Source organism: Aethalodelphis obliquidens, unplaced genomic scaffold (genome assembly GCF_003676395.1).
Source record: "Aethalodelphis obliquidens isolate GAN/ISIS:26980383/991018 unplaced genomic scaffold, ASM367639v1 scaffold5, whole genome shotgun sequence".
NCBI lineage: Eukaryota > Metazoa > Chordata > Mammalia > Artiodactyla > Delphinidae > Aethalodelphis > Aethalodelphis obliquidens.
Genome location: NW_020837949.1, coordinates 10,566,364 through 10,583,911, shown reverse-complemented (window position 1 = coordinate 10,583,911; position 17,548 = coordinate 10,566,364). Strand labels below are relative to the sequence as shown.

At 38.0% G+C, this 17,548-nt stretch overlaps 1 protein-coding gene across 3 annotated transcripts in view; it reads right to left on the bottom strand.

Annotated features, from left to right (window-relative positions):
* TPK1 (thiamin pyrophosphokinase 1) overlaps positions 1-17,548 on the bottom strand; it is a 335,120-nt gene that overhangs the window by 270,230 nt on the left and 47,342 nt on the right. For all 3 annotated transcript variants that reach the window (XM_027101627.1, XM_027101629.1, XM_027101628.1), the window contains one exon: positions 8,148-8,219. In XM_027101627.1, the coding sequence (XP_026957428.1) occupies positions 8,148-8,219 (72 nt within the window). The remainder of the gene's footprint in view (positions 1-8,147; positions 8,220-17,548) is intronic.

Genomic DNA, 17,548 nt, shown 5'->3' with positions numbered 1-17,548 from the left:
GTTAACAAATGCTTTACTCAGCTAAGGTGTTTTTGTTTAAAGACAGAAAAGCATACAGACTGAGCAAAGTAGATGCAATTAAATCAAATGCTACAATAATTTCACAGCTGTTGAGAAGCAGGGATAGATCAAGTTCCATCTGAGGCCTTGTGGCTCTTGATGAAGATGCCGCCTTCAAGAACAGGTTGCACCTGTGTCTCTCCCACCCACCCCACCCCCCTCCCCCTCCCCACCCCACCCCCCCACCTCCCCCTACCCACCCCCCTCCCCCTACCCACCCCCCACCACCACCACACACACACCCCCACCACCACCCCCCCGCCAGCTCTCCATTCCAACCACAACCCAGAGCCCACAGTTCTGTCTCCAGCTTCAAGCCCAATGTCTGGCACAGAAAGGCCACAACAGGTATCAGTCACAAACAGAACAGAAAGGGAAACAATGATATTATCAAATCAAAGAGCTTGCTTATATTTCAATTCATGAAATGCCACAGGTACCTCCCTTTAAACTGTAAGACCTACCAGATTGGTCAAATATTTCATGACTTAAGCTTCATCCAAAATGAACAGAGTATGTTGCCCATACCTTGATATGGTCTTAAGATTGGTTACCAGGGAAATAAAAGAAAGAAATCAAGTGAAGGAAAGTAATTCCTTATTAGGGGAAAAAGGTGTGAGACCATAGATAAACACCTGATACTGACATAATCTGATAATCGAGAGAGGTCACAACAGTGAGAGGACCCCGTACCGCAAAAAAAAAATAAATAAATAAAGACACAGGCTTGCTGAATGGATACAACAGGACCCATACATATGCTGTCTACAAGAGACCCACTTCAGACACATACAGACTGAAAGTGAGGGGATGGAAAAAGATATTCCATACAAATGGAAATCAAAAGAAAGCTGGAGTAGCAATTCTCATATCAGATAAAATAGATAAAATAGACATTAAAATAAAGATTGTTACAAGAGACAAGGAAGGACACTACATAATGATCAACGAATCAACCCAAGAAGAAGATATAACAACTATAAATATATATGCACCCGACACAGGAGCACCTCAATACATAAGGCAACTGCTAACAGCTATAAAAGAGGAAATCGACAGTAACACAACAATAGTGGGGGACTTTAAAACCTCACTTACACCAATGGACAGATCATCTAAACAGAAAATTAATAACAACACACAAGCTTTAAACGACACAACAGACCAGATAGATTTAATTGATATTTATAGGACATTCCATCTAAAAACAGCACATTACGCTTTATTCTCAAGTGCGCACAGAACATTCTCCAGGATATATCACATCATGGGTCACAAATCAAGCCTCAGTAAATTTAAGAAAACTGAAATCATAATCAAGCATCTTTTCTGACCACAACACTAAGAGATTAGAAATGAATTACAGGGAAAAAAACATAAAACACCAACACATGGAGGCTAAACATTACGTTACGAAATAACCAAGAGATCACTGAAGAAATCAAAGAGGAAATCAAAAAATACCTAGAAACAAATGACAATGAAAACATGACGATCCAAAACCTATGGGATGGGGCTTCCCTGGTGGTGCAGTGGTTGAGAGTCCGCCTGCCGATGCAGGGGACATGGGTTCGTGCCCCAGTCCGGGAAGATCCCACATGCCGCGGAACGGCTGGGCCCGTGACCCATGGCCGCTGAGCCTGCACGCCCAGAGCCTGTGCTCCGCAAACAGGAGAGGCCACAACAGTGAGAGGCCCGTGTACCGCAAAACAAACAAACAAACAAAAAAACAAAAACAAAACCTATGGGATGCAGCAAAAGCAGTACTAAGAGGGAAGGTTATAGCTATACAAGCCTACCTCAAGAAACAAGAAAAATCTCAAATAAACAATCTAACCTTACACCTAAAGGAACTAGAGAAAGAAGAACAAACAAAACCCAAAGTTAGCAGAAGGAAAGAAATCATAAAGATCAGAGCAGAAATAAATGAAATGGAAACAAAGAAGAAAACAGCAAAGATCAATAAAACTAAAAGCTGGTTCCATGAGAAGATAAACAAAATTGATAGACCATTAGCCAGACTCATCAAGAAAAAGAGGGACAGGACTCAAATCAATAAAATTAGAAATGAAAAAGGAGAAGTTACAACAGACACCACAGAAATACAAAGCATCCTAAGAGAATACTAGCAACTCTATGCCAATAAAATGGACAACCTGGAAGAAATGGACAAATTCTTAGAAAGGTATAACCTTCCAAGACTGAACCAGGAAGAAACAGAAAAGATGAACAGACAAATCACAAGTAATGAAATTGAAACTGTGGTTAAAAATCTTCCAACAAACAAAAGTCCAGGACCAGGTGGCTTCACCGGTAAATTCTATCAAACACTTAGAGAACAGTTAACATCCATCCTTCTCAAACTCCTCAAAAAAACTGCAGAGGAAGGAAAACCCCCAAACTCATTCTATGAGGCCACCATCACCCTGATACCAAAACCAGACAAAGATACTACAAAAAAAGAAAATTACAGACTAATATCACTGATGAATAGAGATGCAAAAATCCTCAACAAAATACTAGCAAACAGAATCCAACAACACATTAACAGGATCATACACCATGGTCAAGTGGGATTTATCCCAGTGATTCAAGGATTCTTCAATATACACAAATCAATCAATGTGATACCCCGTAGTAACAAATTCAAGAATAAAAACCATATGATCATCTCAATAGATGCAGAAAAAGCTTTTGACAAATTCAACACCGATTTATGATAAAAACTCTCCAGAAAGTGGGCATAGAGGGAACCTACCTCAACATAATAAAGGCAATATATGACAACCCACAGCAAACATCATTCTCAATGGTGAAAAACAGAAAGCATTTCCTCTAAGATCAGGAACAAGACAAGGATGTCCACTCTCACCACTATTATTCAACATAGTTTTGGAAATTTTAGCCACAGCAATCAGAGAAGAAAAAGAAATAAAAGGAATACAAATGGGAAAAGAAGAAGTAAAACTGTCACTGTTTGCAGATGACATGATACTATACATAGAGAATCCTAAAGATGCCACCAGAAAACTACTAGAGCTAATCAATGAATTTGGTAAAGTTGCAGGATGCAAAATTAATGCACAGAATCTCTTGCATTCCTATACACTAAGGATGAAAAATCTGAAAGAGCAATTAAGGAAACACTCCCATTTACTATTGCAACAAAAAGAATAAAATACCTAGGAATAAACCTACCTAGGGAGACAAAAGATCTGTATGTAGAAAACTATAAGACACTAATGAAAGAAATTAAAGATAATACCAACAGATGGAGAGATATACCATGTTCTTGGATTGGAAGAATCAATATTGTGAAAATGACTATACTACCCAAAGCAATCTACAGAATCAATGCAATCCTTATCAAATTACCAATGGCATCTTTTACGGAACTAGAACAAAAAATTTCACAATTTGTATGGAAACACAAAAGACCCCGAACAGCCATAGCAGTCTTGAGGAAAAGAAATCCAGCTGGAAGAATCAGGATCCCTGACTTCAGACTATACTACAAAGCTACAGTAATCAAGATAATATGGTACTGGCACAAAAACAGAAATATAGAGCAACGGAATAAAATAAAAAGCCCAGAGATAAACCCTCGCACCTATGATCAACAACAAAGGAGGCGAGGATATACAATGGAGAAAAGACAGTCTCTTCAATAAGTGGTGATGGGAAAACTGGACAGCTACATGTAAAAGAATGAAATTAGAACACTCCCTAACACAAAAATAAACTCAAAATGGATTTGAGACCTAAATGTAAGACCGGACACTATACAACTCTTAGAGGAAAACATAAGAAGAACACTCTTTGACATAAATCACAGCAAGATCTTTTTTGATCCACCTCCTAGAGTAATGGAAATAAAAACAAAAATAAACAAATGGGACCTAATGAAACTTAAAAGCTTTGTACAGTAAAGGAAACCATAAACAAGACGAAAAGACAACCCTCAGAATGGGAGAAAATATTTGCACCCGAATCATCTGACAAAGGATTAATCTCCAAAATATATAAACAGCTCTTGCAGCTCAGTATTAAAAACACAAACAACCTAATCCAAAAACTGGCAGAAGGTCTAAATAGACATTTCTGCAAAGAAGACATACAGATGGCCAAGAAGCACATGAAAAGCTGCTCAACATCACAAATTATTAGAGAAATGCAAATCAAAACTACAATGAGGTATCACCTCACACCAGTTAGAATGGGTATCATCAGAAAATCTATAAACAACAAATGCTGGAGAGGGTATGGAGAAAAGGGGAACCTCTTACACTGTTGGTGGGAATTAAATTGATACAGCCACTATGGAGAACAGTATGGAGGTTCCTTAGAAAACTAAAAATAGAATTACCATATGACACAGCCCTCCCACTACTGGGCATATACCCAGAGAAAACCATAATTCAAAAACACGCATGCACCCCAATGTTCACTGCAGCACTATTTACAATAGCCAGGACATGGAAGCAACCTAAATGCCCATCGACAGGTGAATGGATAAAGAAGATGTGGTACATGCATACAATGGAATATTACTCAGCCATAAAAAGGAATGAAATTGGGTCATTTGTAGAGACATGGATGCCTCTAGAGACTGTCATACAGAGTGAAGTAAGTCAGAAAGAGAAAAACAAATATCGTATATTAACACATATATGTGGAACCTAGAAAAATGGTACAGATGAACCAGTTTGTGGGGCAGAAGTTGAGACACAGATGTAGAGAACAAAAGTATGAACACCAAGAGGGGAAAGCAGAGGGTGTGGGGGTGGTGGTGTGATGAACTGGGAGATTGGGATTGACACGTATACACTGATGTGTATAAAATGGATGACTAATAAGAACCTGCTGTATAAAAAAAAATTAAATTTAAAAAATTAATTAATTAATTGATAAAAAAACACAACCAATTTCAGAAATGCAGTTTTGGTGGTTTGTGTTAAGATTCCTTATGATGGATATTCCATGCTGTATTTTGTCACACCCTTTCTGCTGGATATTTAGGTTACTTCCAGTTTTCTCCCATCATTAATAATGTTGAGTCTCTTGCTTGTAAACCTTTGGTTACGTCTTTGGTTGTTTCCCCCCACCCTCCACTCAGGATGAATTCCTAGAAGTGGAATTACACAATTTAAAGAAATACGCTTTCTTTTATGACTCACTGCATATTGCTAAAAAGGGTGTACATTTCAGTCTTTTATAGACAGTTCATGACTGTGCCCTTTCCTCCCCCCCCCACAAAAAAAAGAGGTTAAGAAATCTGAGGCCAATAGTCACAAAGGCCAATAATCTCTGATCGCTACAGAAAGTTAGTGAGATACTATCTATATTTCTGTCATTTTATCTATACTCACTAACTATACTTCTGTTGTTTTATCTACCTACCTACCAAATACTTACTTTATGTCCCCAGATTAAACCCAGAGTACAAAACACTAGACACGTAGGGCTATTATTCCAAGGCTTGTGACCAAGAAAATCATTAAAACTTCACGATGCACTAAAGGGAAAACACACTCAAAAACTTTTATAATCTTAATCTCCCTTGAATCCCTCCTTTAGTCATTTTAAGTAAACTTTATAACATGCCACTTAAACATTGCAGTAAGAAATTAAAACCTTCAGAGTAGTCTTTCCCCTGAAACGAATCTCAGGAAATACCCACTCAACAGAAGCCCTTGGCCTATAGGTTAAAGGTAAAATATAGATTTTATATAAGAGACATATTGTGTATCAGCCTTCAAATTTTTCTGTGTTTTAGTCTAGCAGTCCAGCTTCCACCCCTTAATTTCTGCTCCTGCCAAATCTTCACATCCACAGAAGTTACAGAAAATGTTGTACATATGAGCTCAACAGCAACAGCACGGCAGCCCCCAGCCATGACTTACTTGCTGAAATGAAATCCCAAACCACAATGCTGACTTCCCTCCTAAACCCATGATGCTGCTTTTTTCTGGGGCGCTCTCTGTTGTGAAAAGCAACAACTCAAGCTCAGAGTTTCCCTGTTTCATTGCCTTTACTTGGAAGAGCAGCAGCACAAACATAAACCCACAGCCTCTGTTATGAGACTCACAAAAAACCTATTCCTTAGTCTTTGTTAACAGATCTGATTTTTAAAATGGTTCATGGCTCCAAAATGCCAAGAATTATCCTAGAGGCATATATGAAAGAATTTAACATTTCAATAACCTAAAGGAAAGTTATTTTGGAAATGAGAATTATCTAACCATTTCAGTACACAGGACACTTTAGACACCTTTACTTCTCTTCATGTATATTGATACATACTAACCAAGTGTTCATCTTTTTATGCAAATCAAATGATTAGCGGGTGAATGTCAGGCCTGAGACTTTTTCAGATCAAATTCACTGCAGAAAAACTAATGAGATGAAGAACTTCAATCAGCTCAAAAATCTACATCATTTCACACTACGTGCAAAATAGGACCATTAACTCCCCAAAATATAAGCCTTAAGATGTGGTTTTCATTATCCAAGGTTTCCAACAGTTCCTATCAATGAATATTTTGTCTATTTCTAATGTTTGCAGTAAAACACAGTTGCTCACACACTCTCCTAAAATGATTATAAAACCTGATGTAATGAGTTCAGGTAGAAAAGATGTGCCTAAGCAGTTTGCTCTGGTATTTAATCGCAATATCAACCATATTAAATTCTTTTATTCCTTGTAATTACTAAGCAATTATGCACCAGACACAGAACTAGGTAATAGAGATAAAGTGACAAAAAAGACCTTTTGGACTATGGTACCCAAATAACTACCTAATTACAAGTAAATGAGTAGTAAGTGCTATGAAAGATAATACTTAAGTAATTGTCTGTGAGGGCAATGTTAGTACACAACTATAATGTCAAAGTTTACATTACCTAACTTAAAGACGGCTAAGTTTAGAATACCAAGAGTTTTCATCATGATCCTACTGGATAAGAAAAATTCTTTTCACAAAATCATGTATAATGATTTATTCCCTCTAGTACCACAACTACCTTTGTCCAGATGTGAGCTTATTAACATAATACATTTGCACTCTAAGACACACAACCTTAATGATGAGAATAACTAAAGAATTCTGGGCTGATGAGACAGTATCAGGAATATGCTTCAGTATATCACAAATCAAGTTCTTCTGCCTATCATTTGACCCAAAACTTACATTGATAACATAGCAGAAGGATCCCTTTGAAAAAAAACTCAAGATTTCATTAAAGAAGAGCAGAGGTTCAAAACAGCAAATGCTATTTAACATCACTTTGAGTTCATTCCATAAAAATCAAAGAATAATATAAAAGAGTTAATAGAACCTATTTTTTTTTGTTTTGTTTTTTTGGGGTTTTTTTGCGGTACGCGGGCCTCTCACTGTTGTGGCCTCTCCCGTTGCGGAGCACAGGCTCTGGATGCGCAGGCTCAGCGGCCATGGCTCACGGGCCCAGCCGCTCCGCGGCATGTGGGATCTTCCCAGACCAGGGCACGAACCCACGTCCCCTGCATCGGCAGGTGGACTCTCAACCACTGCGCCACCAGGGAAGCCCAATAGAACCTATTTTTGACATGAAACCTCACAGGAGTTTAATTTTGTGAAACTATTCCATTTTTAACTATATTTTTCAGAATCCCTAGAGATTCTAATATATTGGCAACACGTCTTCTGTTTTAATGTTGCAAATCCAGTCACCCTGCAGATACCTAATTACTGAATGCCAGAATGAGGGAGGCTTGTGGATGCTTTTTGCTGTCACTGGTGCCAAAAATATTTACACTGGAACAAATACTTGTTGAATACTCAGGAGAAACATACAGTAGTTACGAACTGCAATAGAGTGATGTTATATTGTAATTCTGTCCTTGGAGGTCCACGCTGTGGAAACCACATGTATAAACAGGTTAACAGAGAAGCAAAAATGGATTCTTCTGATAATTCAATAATTAAATCACCTTATTTTAAATTCCACTTTTTGGTATTCCAGTTGGGTTCTGGGATATTTATTTAACAGTCACATGAGTCCCAAGTAGAGTAAAAAAGCAAAGAAACATAAATGCTAAGTAAGGTTACCTTTGCACCAAAGATGACGAAAACATTTGTCCAAAGGCTGATTCAGAATCACAAGGCAGTATTTCAAACTCCCTATGGGGAAAAAAAGCAAACTAACGTAAACAAGTGAACCAAGTCTTTCATTCCCCTCATATGAGTCTGGAATCATACTCTCTGAGACCAGATTTGCAGTCTACACAGAGCTAAATTTTAATCACAGCTAATTTCTTATACCTGAATTTTAAAAAATACCATAGGTTAATTGGATCTACTTTATTCAATACGTCCATCACATTACCATATTGCTGAGGAATTTATCATAAAAATAGTTTATCATAAAGACAATTGGGTACGCTTCTTTTTGTACAGGGTGTGCAGCAAAAATGCCCTTGATATGAATCCTTATCCTTTTGATATATGTAACACTTTGATTCAAGTACCCTTCTACCTGGCTGGTCTGCTATCATCTTGACGTTGTTTGCCAAGTAGCATAGGTCTAATGGGTGTGTACTTTCACATGCATTTTCATCCTCATTCATATTCTCTCCTTCACTTTCATTCTCTCCCTCCACCCCGAGTTATCTTGAACTCTCCAATGTAAAACTTTGTTTCCACAAAATCCTACTAGTTCTTTTCATGACTCTTTTATTCCAAGTTTTTAGATGACACTCAAAAGACTAAGAAAGATGGAAAAAAGTTACTTCTCCAACAATCATTTCAAGCCTTTTATAATGTACTGTAAATAGTGCAAAGCAGAACGCAATCAGGCTGTTGAAAATCTGTCATTCAGCTCAGTCCAAGCACTCCATTTCATTTATGGAAAGAAATGTTTGTTTGGTGATAAGAAAAATTAACTTTTTTTTTTTTAAAGCAATCTCAGTGTTAGAAATGGAACAAGATAAGGAAACGAAAAGGGGGTGGCATCACCCACAGCAAACGTTATTAAGTGCCGATTATATACCAGTCACCAGGAGTGCAAAGAGGAATAGATTACAGGGTATCTGTGAGAGAAGACAGTTATAATAAAGACGATTTATTCCACAATACAGTACAACACAAGGAAGGATATGAGGAATGCTGGGTAACAGATAAATGAATGTGGCAGAAGTTCAAAGCCTAGAAAGTCCGTAAGGTCTGGTGTCATCCTAGAAATCTTTGTGATATGCAGATTTTTGAACTTGATCTTAAAAAGAAGTAGCTGGACAGAATAAAGCAAAGGGCATTCCAGACAAGGAAAACAACACACAGGAAGCTGCTATCCTTTGCCAGTAGGACTGTTACCATGGAAAGTTTAGGAAGCAACACCCTAATGACGTGCACCTAAGACATGAATACTAACATCCCAGATTTTAGACATGCTGTTTAGGATGACGGAGGAATTTCAATTGAGGCACCACGAAGTATTTCGAGTGATAGAGAAATAAGTAGTAAAGGCAATTTATGTATATCGGGGGATCATCCACACAGAGGTGATAGCTAAAGGTCAAAGCACAGACACAAGCTGAGACACTACAAAGAAAGAGCAGAGAGAGAAAAGAACAAATGACGAACACAAAATTGTCATGTTTTGCTCACCGTTACAGAACAGAAGGACGTCAACAAAGGAAATACAGAAGAAAAAGCCAGAAAGGTGAAAGAACTAAGCAGGTAATTCCAAGAATGTGCCGTCGATAACAGAGCATGCCGAGGAGACGTCACAGAGCCTAGACAATGAGAAAAGGCCAACGAGGGTGGGAAAATCTCAAAGAAAAGTCTAAAAATTCACGGAGGCAGCCTCAAGATAGTAACGAGAACAAGGAGTTAGAAAACTGAGAGATGCCTCTTCTTAAAAAATAAAAACTGAACTGTGAGAAATGGGGGAAAAAGGCAGCAAAGCCCAGAGCAGGTATTTTAAATACAGAAAATATTATATTCGAATTAGGAGGAGGGAAGTTAGAGAGAGAAGGGAAATGATCTATTTATTCATTTAACAGGTTTTTTTGTTTTGTTTTGTTTTTTTGTGGTACGCGGGCCTCTCACTGCTGTGGCCTCTCCTGCTGCGGAGCACAGGCTCCGGACGCGCAGGCTCAGCGGCCATGGCTCACGGGCCCAGCCGCTCCCGGACTCTCAACCAGTGCGCCATCAGGGAAGCCCTAACAGGTATTTATAGAGCACAGAGTAGTCTTGTTCAGGAATTAACACTCCCTCCCCCCACCCCCCTGCCCTACGGCTTACCTACTACTGATAAAAACAGGTGTTGAGATTCAGGCACAGGATGACCTATCACAGAGACATACCAAATTGAGGTAGAGGCAGAGTACGGTCAATTTATTTATAAGAAAGTAAACAAGAAACAAAATGAAGATATGGAAGTCAAATGGAACATTTAAAATGACTGCTGTAAGAAACGGACTACAGGAACTGACAGTCCACAGGTTTAAAAACAGGAATTCATTTGGGGTTAACTAACAGGCATAGGACATCAGATCTGCCTATAATTCAGGACTTTTCCCACCAATTCTTTTTTTTTTTTTTTTAGGGCAGGCCTGCTAGTTTATTCATATTGAATCTAAACCTTAGATCTCTGGCTTAACAATAACACAGGAAACCTTTAAAGACACAATAAATATTGTGTTAAATCAGAGATGGTTTAAACCAGTCATATAACTTCTAATACTCTGGGTTGGCAACTACAGCATGACAAATTATATACATAAAGATATTTAGGTACTAGGATCTAATGTTCTTTCCTTTTCTCATCTAGACTCCTCTGGGAGTAGAAATAGGAATCGGTGTAAACAAGTAAGACGGTGATGACAGCTGGTTTGAGAAGTGGCAGAATCGCTTGTCAAGAGGTAAAGGGAAGCAAGGAGGCATCTTCGGGCAGCGTTAGAGTGAATGACTGGCAGAGACCAGTGATCGTCTCACAATATTCATTCTTTAACAACAGAAACCTGAGGGGTTTTTTGGTTTTGGTTTTTACCAAAATGGTGAAAAACCATCTCTCGGACTCCTTTGCAGCAAAATGTAGTCATAAGACTAAGTTCTGGCCAAGAAGATACACAGAAGAGCCTTATATGTTACTTCTATGGGGGCTCCATAAAGTGGAGGGGGCCTTTCCTTCTGCTTTTCTTCCTCCATCCTGCCATCTGGAGCAAGACTGATGAATGAATGAAAGTCTAGCAGTCACTTAGGATCCCAAGAACAAGGGCAACAGCCTGAAAGAGCCTGGGTCCCTGATGATTCCATGAAGCCTCCATCCCAGCACTTCAATTCCTGGCTCCAGATTTCTTTTATATGAGAGAAAACTAAACTCTTATTTTATTTAAGCCAATAGTATTTGGGGTTTCACTATTCTGTAGAGAGAAACTGAGTTTTAATTAACGCAATGACCATGGTCCAGGCTGGGTTATGGTAAAGATGATCTAGAGAGGAACTGGAGAAGACAAAGAGCAAGCAAGCATCAAAACACAGGAAGACTTTAACTCATTCATTCATTCAACAGGGATAAGAGATTCACAGCCTGGCACACGATAAGTGCTCAATATAATGTTAATGGCAAGGAGCTCATAATTTGGATAAACCAATGGTCCTTTAATCTTTGGCAAGATCTCCAGTGCTAGAGGAGGCATTTGACAGTATTGTATGTGTATGTAAGTGAACAAGCAAACTACTCTCTGTCACTGATTCTTTGATATGTGAACTCAGTATTTTTGTGGCTCAAAGAACAATCTGATGAAGGGGTAAAGCATTATTATCCAACTTACTGCTCCTCTAAACTCATACTTTCATTAAGGTGTATCTGTGAAAGCACATTTGCAAAGAATGAAGCCATTTGAAAATTTATAGCACATTTATGATTTACTAATGATGCTATCAATAATCAATTTCTATACATAACATTTATGTTTATCTATTTCTATACATAGAGATATTTAGGTACTAGGATCTGATACTCTTTCCTTTTTTAATCTAGACTACTCTGAAATTATAACTAGGTGAAGTCAGTTTGGCATTTATTTTACATTCAAAACCCTCATGATTACTAATCCCTAGTAGGCTGGGCTTTAGAGAATTCTAATAAGCCCACTTATTTGGCTGTGTGGTTTGTGATATCTGAGTAACTGATTTAACAACTCTGAGCCCACCAAGTATGGAAGATTCAGGGAGATATAACACATAGCTGAGTACGATGCCTGACACAAAGTAAATAAATACTCAACAAACACAGTTTTTTGCCCCTGGCAAGGACTTTCTTATCTTTCACAACTTAGAGAAAATATTTTACTTTCTTTTTTCCAACCTCTCTCCCTTTCCCCCCCATTAATCATTCTCACCTAAAAACCATAATATTTAATTGCTTCTGCTAATAATTGTTATATGCTTCTTACTCAACAACAGCGGATACACTTTAGGCAAGTAGAAAAAATAATTTACTCATCCCTTTTCTCTTCAAAATTTAACCTAGGTCTTGGCACAAAGAAGTCATGACATAACTGTTTCTAACATAAACTTTAAAAACCACTCACTGTGCTGTTTCCTGTATCACTAAAATAGGTACCCTACAACTAACCATACACACTTGTACACAAACCTAACCATCATAATTTTATGGCGTTCCAAATTTCTTCCCAATTAACCTTTTATCAATTTATTTTTTAAATTTTTATTGAAGTATAGTTGATTTACAATGTTGTGTTAGTTTCAGGTGTACAGCAAAGTGCTTCAGATTATGTATCTATCTATCTATATTTCTTTCTGAGATCCTTTTCCATTATAGGTTGTAACAAGTTATAGAATAGAGTTCCCTGCTATATAGTAGGTCCTTATTGGTTACCTGCTGTATACATAGTAGTGTGTGTATGTTCCCAAATGCTTAATTTATCCCTCTCCCACCCAGCTTTCCCCTTTGGTAACCACTGTTTGTTTTCTATGTCTGTGAGTCTATTTCTTCCCAATTAATCTGTAAGACTTTGTGTCTTACAAAATTGCTTCTAATGTCACCATACCCTGTATGAACAGAAACACAATCTTGGAACTTTTTTTTTTTTTTTTTTTTTACTGTAAAGAACAAACCAGGGCAGGCTCAATATTCGTGCCCCTCACTTAATGGAGTATATGGTCCAGTTCTAAACCAGCTACAAACTGAATTCTATTTCGATGGCATTATAAAAGTAACAGACCGAGACCATGAAGGGAAAAAGGGTGAATACCATTATTTCTAACCTCATCATCAAAAAGAAGTCAACATCCAAAGAACTCAAGGCCCAGTGAGATAGTTAAGATTTAAACAGTTCATTGTTGCCAGAAGTTGAGGTGAGGCTAGACTTAGACCTCTCATCATTGAGTCCACTGCCCATCCCACTACACATTAGCTCAAAGGAGGAGAGTTGGTGCCACGCCCATAGTCTTCTATGACTTCAATATTAATACAAGACAATCAACAAGCTGCCAAAGTACAGCATGTAAAAAGCTGGCAGAAGCCCGGAGAATAACCAAACCATTACCAGGGTTTCCTTATCTCCACCTAGCACATGACGAATCCTGACTTATTCGCTGAATCAAGTCAAATGCAACTAATCTTCATGCTCTTACAACTAACCTTTGTACCGAGCAATCACATGAGATTCTGAAGCAAAAGAACTCATTTCTCAATATGCATCCAATGTTAGTTTTAGCTCCAAATCCTTTTGCAAGGCAACTTGCAGTGTTCCTCATAAAATGTCTTGTAATTCAAAGTTTTTCAAACACGATGAGAACTTATTCAAAACTTCTATGAACATGCATGACGAATCAACTCTCTACTCGCAATTCTCTTACTTTGTTTATTTGTAGGTTATGTCTAATGTTATGAAAGCAGATTAGGTAATCTGATGGGTGCCCAGATCCTCTGAACAATCAGTCCTCCATCTTCCAGCCATCTGGCATTTGATGACTTCCCTGCTCATTAACGATTTTGGTAGATACACACATCTACCAAAAGGCAAATGAAGGAAAGGAAACCAAATGGAAACCAATTTTACATTTTGTTCCTCAATGGAGTTCTTAAATCTTTTTAGAAGGTATAACGTGACGGCATTTCACCGATTTAAGAATGAACATTTTTGTACATTTTAGCATTTCTAAAATGCAGTTTAGGATGCATTCAAAATGTATTTTAGAATCAGTGGTATCCTCGCACTGTGTCAGAGTTTGCCATTTTTCCCCTTTTTAATGGCATCTTTAAAAATGGTGCATCTTACAATTCATGGTTGCAATTAAAACCTGTATTTAAGCTACCCTTCCTATTATTTTACACCAACATCATGAATATTTGTGAGTTGTATGAAGTTTATAAATAAATCAGTTGAAGTTTATGGAATTAAGACGCCAGGATAAAAGACACTAGGGTATTAACAGAGAATGATGATACTGTTCTCTGCGTTTCTAACAGAAATGGATGTTTATATTTAAAAGCCATTATTTCCCTATGATGCCATGAAAGACCTGATGATATTAAGAAGGCTACTCATGTTTTGTGGCCAATGAGGACAATAAGTCCCAAAATAGTTCGAAGAACAACAGATTAAACAAACCAAACCCAATGTGCTAAAACAGTGAAATCCCACAGGAAGGGAAACAAAAATCCCCCAGGGGGACTGGGGTGTCACAGAAGATGCACTCCAGCTGTCATGAAGGTGAGTATGAATGCCCTGGGCAGAAGAGGTAGGGCATTCCAGGCAGAGAAAATACCAAATGCCAAAAGGGGTCAAACACACAAAAAAGTAGCCAACGCTGTGAATGGGGAAAAGAGGTGTTAAACAAGGAGGTCATGAGACTGGGATGGCTCTAATGCCTTCTTAGCCTGTGTAAGCAAATGCAAACCTAAGCCAGAGTCAACTATAAATATACCGTCACCGAGAAAATGAAATTTAAGAACAGCCAATCACTAACTACTAATCAGGGGCTGCCTGATGCAAATAAATGTCTGCTCAAATAAACTCTTGCAAATTTTAATGTGCCTCCGTTTATCTTTTAACAGGGATAATGGCAGGAGAAAAACCTAGAGAGAGAGAAGTGGCAGCCCCAAAGTAAAATATAGTTTAGGCCATTTTAAGTTATAATGATCACCATTTTCCCTTCCCCGATAATTTCAGCTGGAGATTCTGAAGACTCAAATAATTGTTGTTGTTGGGTTTTTTTTAATGATATGGCTATTATCGGCGTTATTGCTTAGAGCGATGTCAAGGGGTTCCAGATAGCTGTAAGACTGTGAATGTCTTCTACAGACTTGACACACTGAAGTTAAAATGAAATAGTTCTTAACATTATTTTTGTTAATCAACTCATGATCCTAAAATTACAGACCTCTCTAACAAGCTAAAAGGAACTTGTGAATAAGATTATGAATGAAATCTAAAGAAGACAGATACAATCTGCTCCCAAGTATAAAAGCCAAAGAATTTATGCCATTAGCATCTGAATATAAGTGCCGGCACAGCAAGCTGTCATCTGAAACTCTTGGCAGTTCCTTCGTTTGAGCCCTGATGAAGCAGGAGCCATTGTAGGGATGTGTGAGGAGGTAATTAGAACTCTCCTTTCCCCAAGTACTGTCAGCCCAAAGAGAATAATAAGGTGCCATGATTTTATCATACGGCAAGCTCTACTGTTAAACTGTGTTATACAGTAACTTCTTATACAATGAGGTAACAGTTGCCGAATGCTTATTATGTACCAAGTATTTAGATCCTCCCCCACTAGGAAAAAAGCTCAAAGAGGACACTCAGTTTTGTCTTATTCACTGTTGGTGCCTGGCACAGAGCAGATGCTCCACACATGGTCACTGAATACAAGGATAAAAAAACACACAAGTTACAAATCAAAGCATCGTATATGCACTATTTCATTTAACCCCTATGCAGGGGAATAGAGTCTGCCATCCCAACATAGGTCTCTGGCATACGAATTATTTTAAGCTGGTTATTTTCTCAGGAACAGCACACAGGGAAAAACCTCTGAAAACCAAGTAGTTCTTAACCCTTCAGAAGAAACACTGACATTTATAAGGAAAAATCTCCATTTGTAAGGGTGTCTTCCTAGAGGCACCAGGAAGACGAAAAACTCCAACTGATGGAAATGGAGCCGGCAATGACCTAAATCTACAATAACAACATTCCCTGTATTTACTGTGCTTTTCCTGATAACCTCTCATAACCTACTCTCCACTCTCAACAATTTCTTTCTTTTGTCTTTAGTTGAGGATGGTATTTGAGATGAGAGTTTCAGCCATTTTGGTGAGTTTTCCTAGATCTCTCCCATGTACACGTTATTAAACTTGTTTGATTTTTCTTCTCTATTAAACTTTTGTTAATCTGTCTCATGTCAATTTAATTCTTAGACCAGCCAGAAGAACCTAGAAGGATAGAGGGAAATTTCTTCCTCCCAGACAGCTACAAATTATGGCCAAAAAATCCTATATTACTTTTTCCATTTTGCTAAAGGGAAAACTAAGGCTTGAGAAGCAAAGAGACTGACTGAATGGCAGAACAAAGCCAGACTCTCACACCCAAGCCTCTGGGCTTAACCTCTAGGCTGCCCCTTCCATACCTTTGTAGATTTCCTGCCTTGTACTATACTTCTTGCAAAACCCAAGAAGTTTGAGACCAGGAGTTTGATTTAGAAAAAACTCAGAAAAGGCTAAGTGGGAGACTCTCAGTAACCTATCAACAGCTACGGAGTTTGCAGCAGAATGACAGGCTGCCTTATGAACCTTCGAAGAAGCAGAAAACAGATGGGACAATTAAAGGAATCTCAAGGAAAAAGGGCAATTTTGGTGGAGACTTCGGCATTTAAAAGTCCTGTTGTCTCAGGGTCTTAAATTTTCCTGATTACCAATATGAGCAAAGCTTCTTCTTTATGTCAGTACTTTTCCTTCTATCAACCTTTTAAAATTGTTTCCCAAATTATATAAAATGAGTATACTATTTTGATTTTTTAAGTGGTATTTCATCTAATCTAAGCCAGACTTTATCACAATGACCCGAAGAATGATACACCCCGGTCATGAATGGCCACCTGGCTGACAGTGATTGTGAGTGTTATCCCAATTTAAGGAAGGTTATATAATGTGACAGAAAAGTAAGTCTCTAAAAACCCACGGAAAAAGAGAGAAAAGCTAGAGGGCGTGCAAGAGTTAAAGCTTCTCAAGAACAGAGGGTCTTAAGCTTCTTTCAAAGAGCCTTAGACAAGATGGAGCGCAAAGTACCAGCTCAATAAATATCAACCAAAAATACACAGAATAACTACTGGTTTGCTTCGAAATTCTGTGTATGTAGATGGCTTCCTTTTTTAAAAAAAAGTAATCTAAAATAGTATCTAAAACAAAATTTTCAACAAAAAGAGATGTTTTAAACCATATTTTAAAAAATAAAGTACCGGGACTTCCCTGGTGGTGCAGTGGTTAA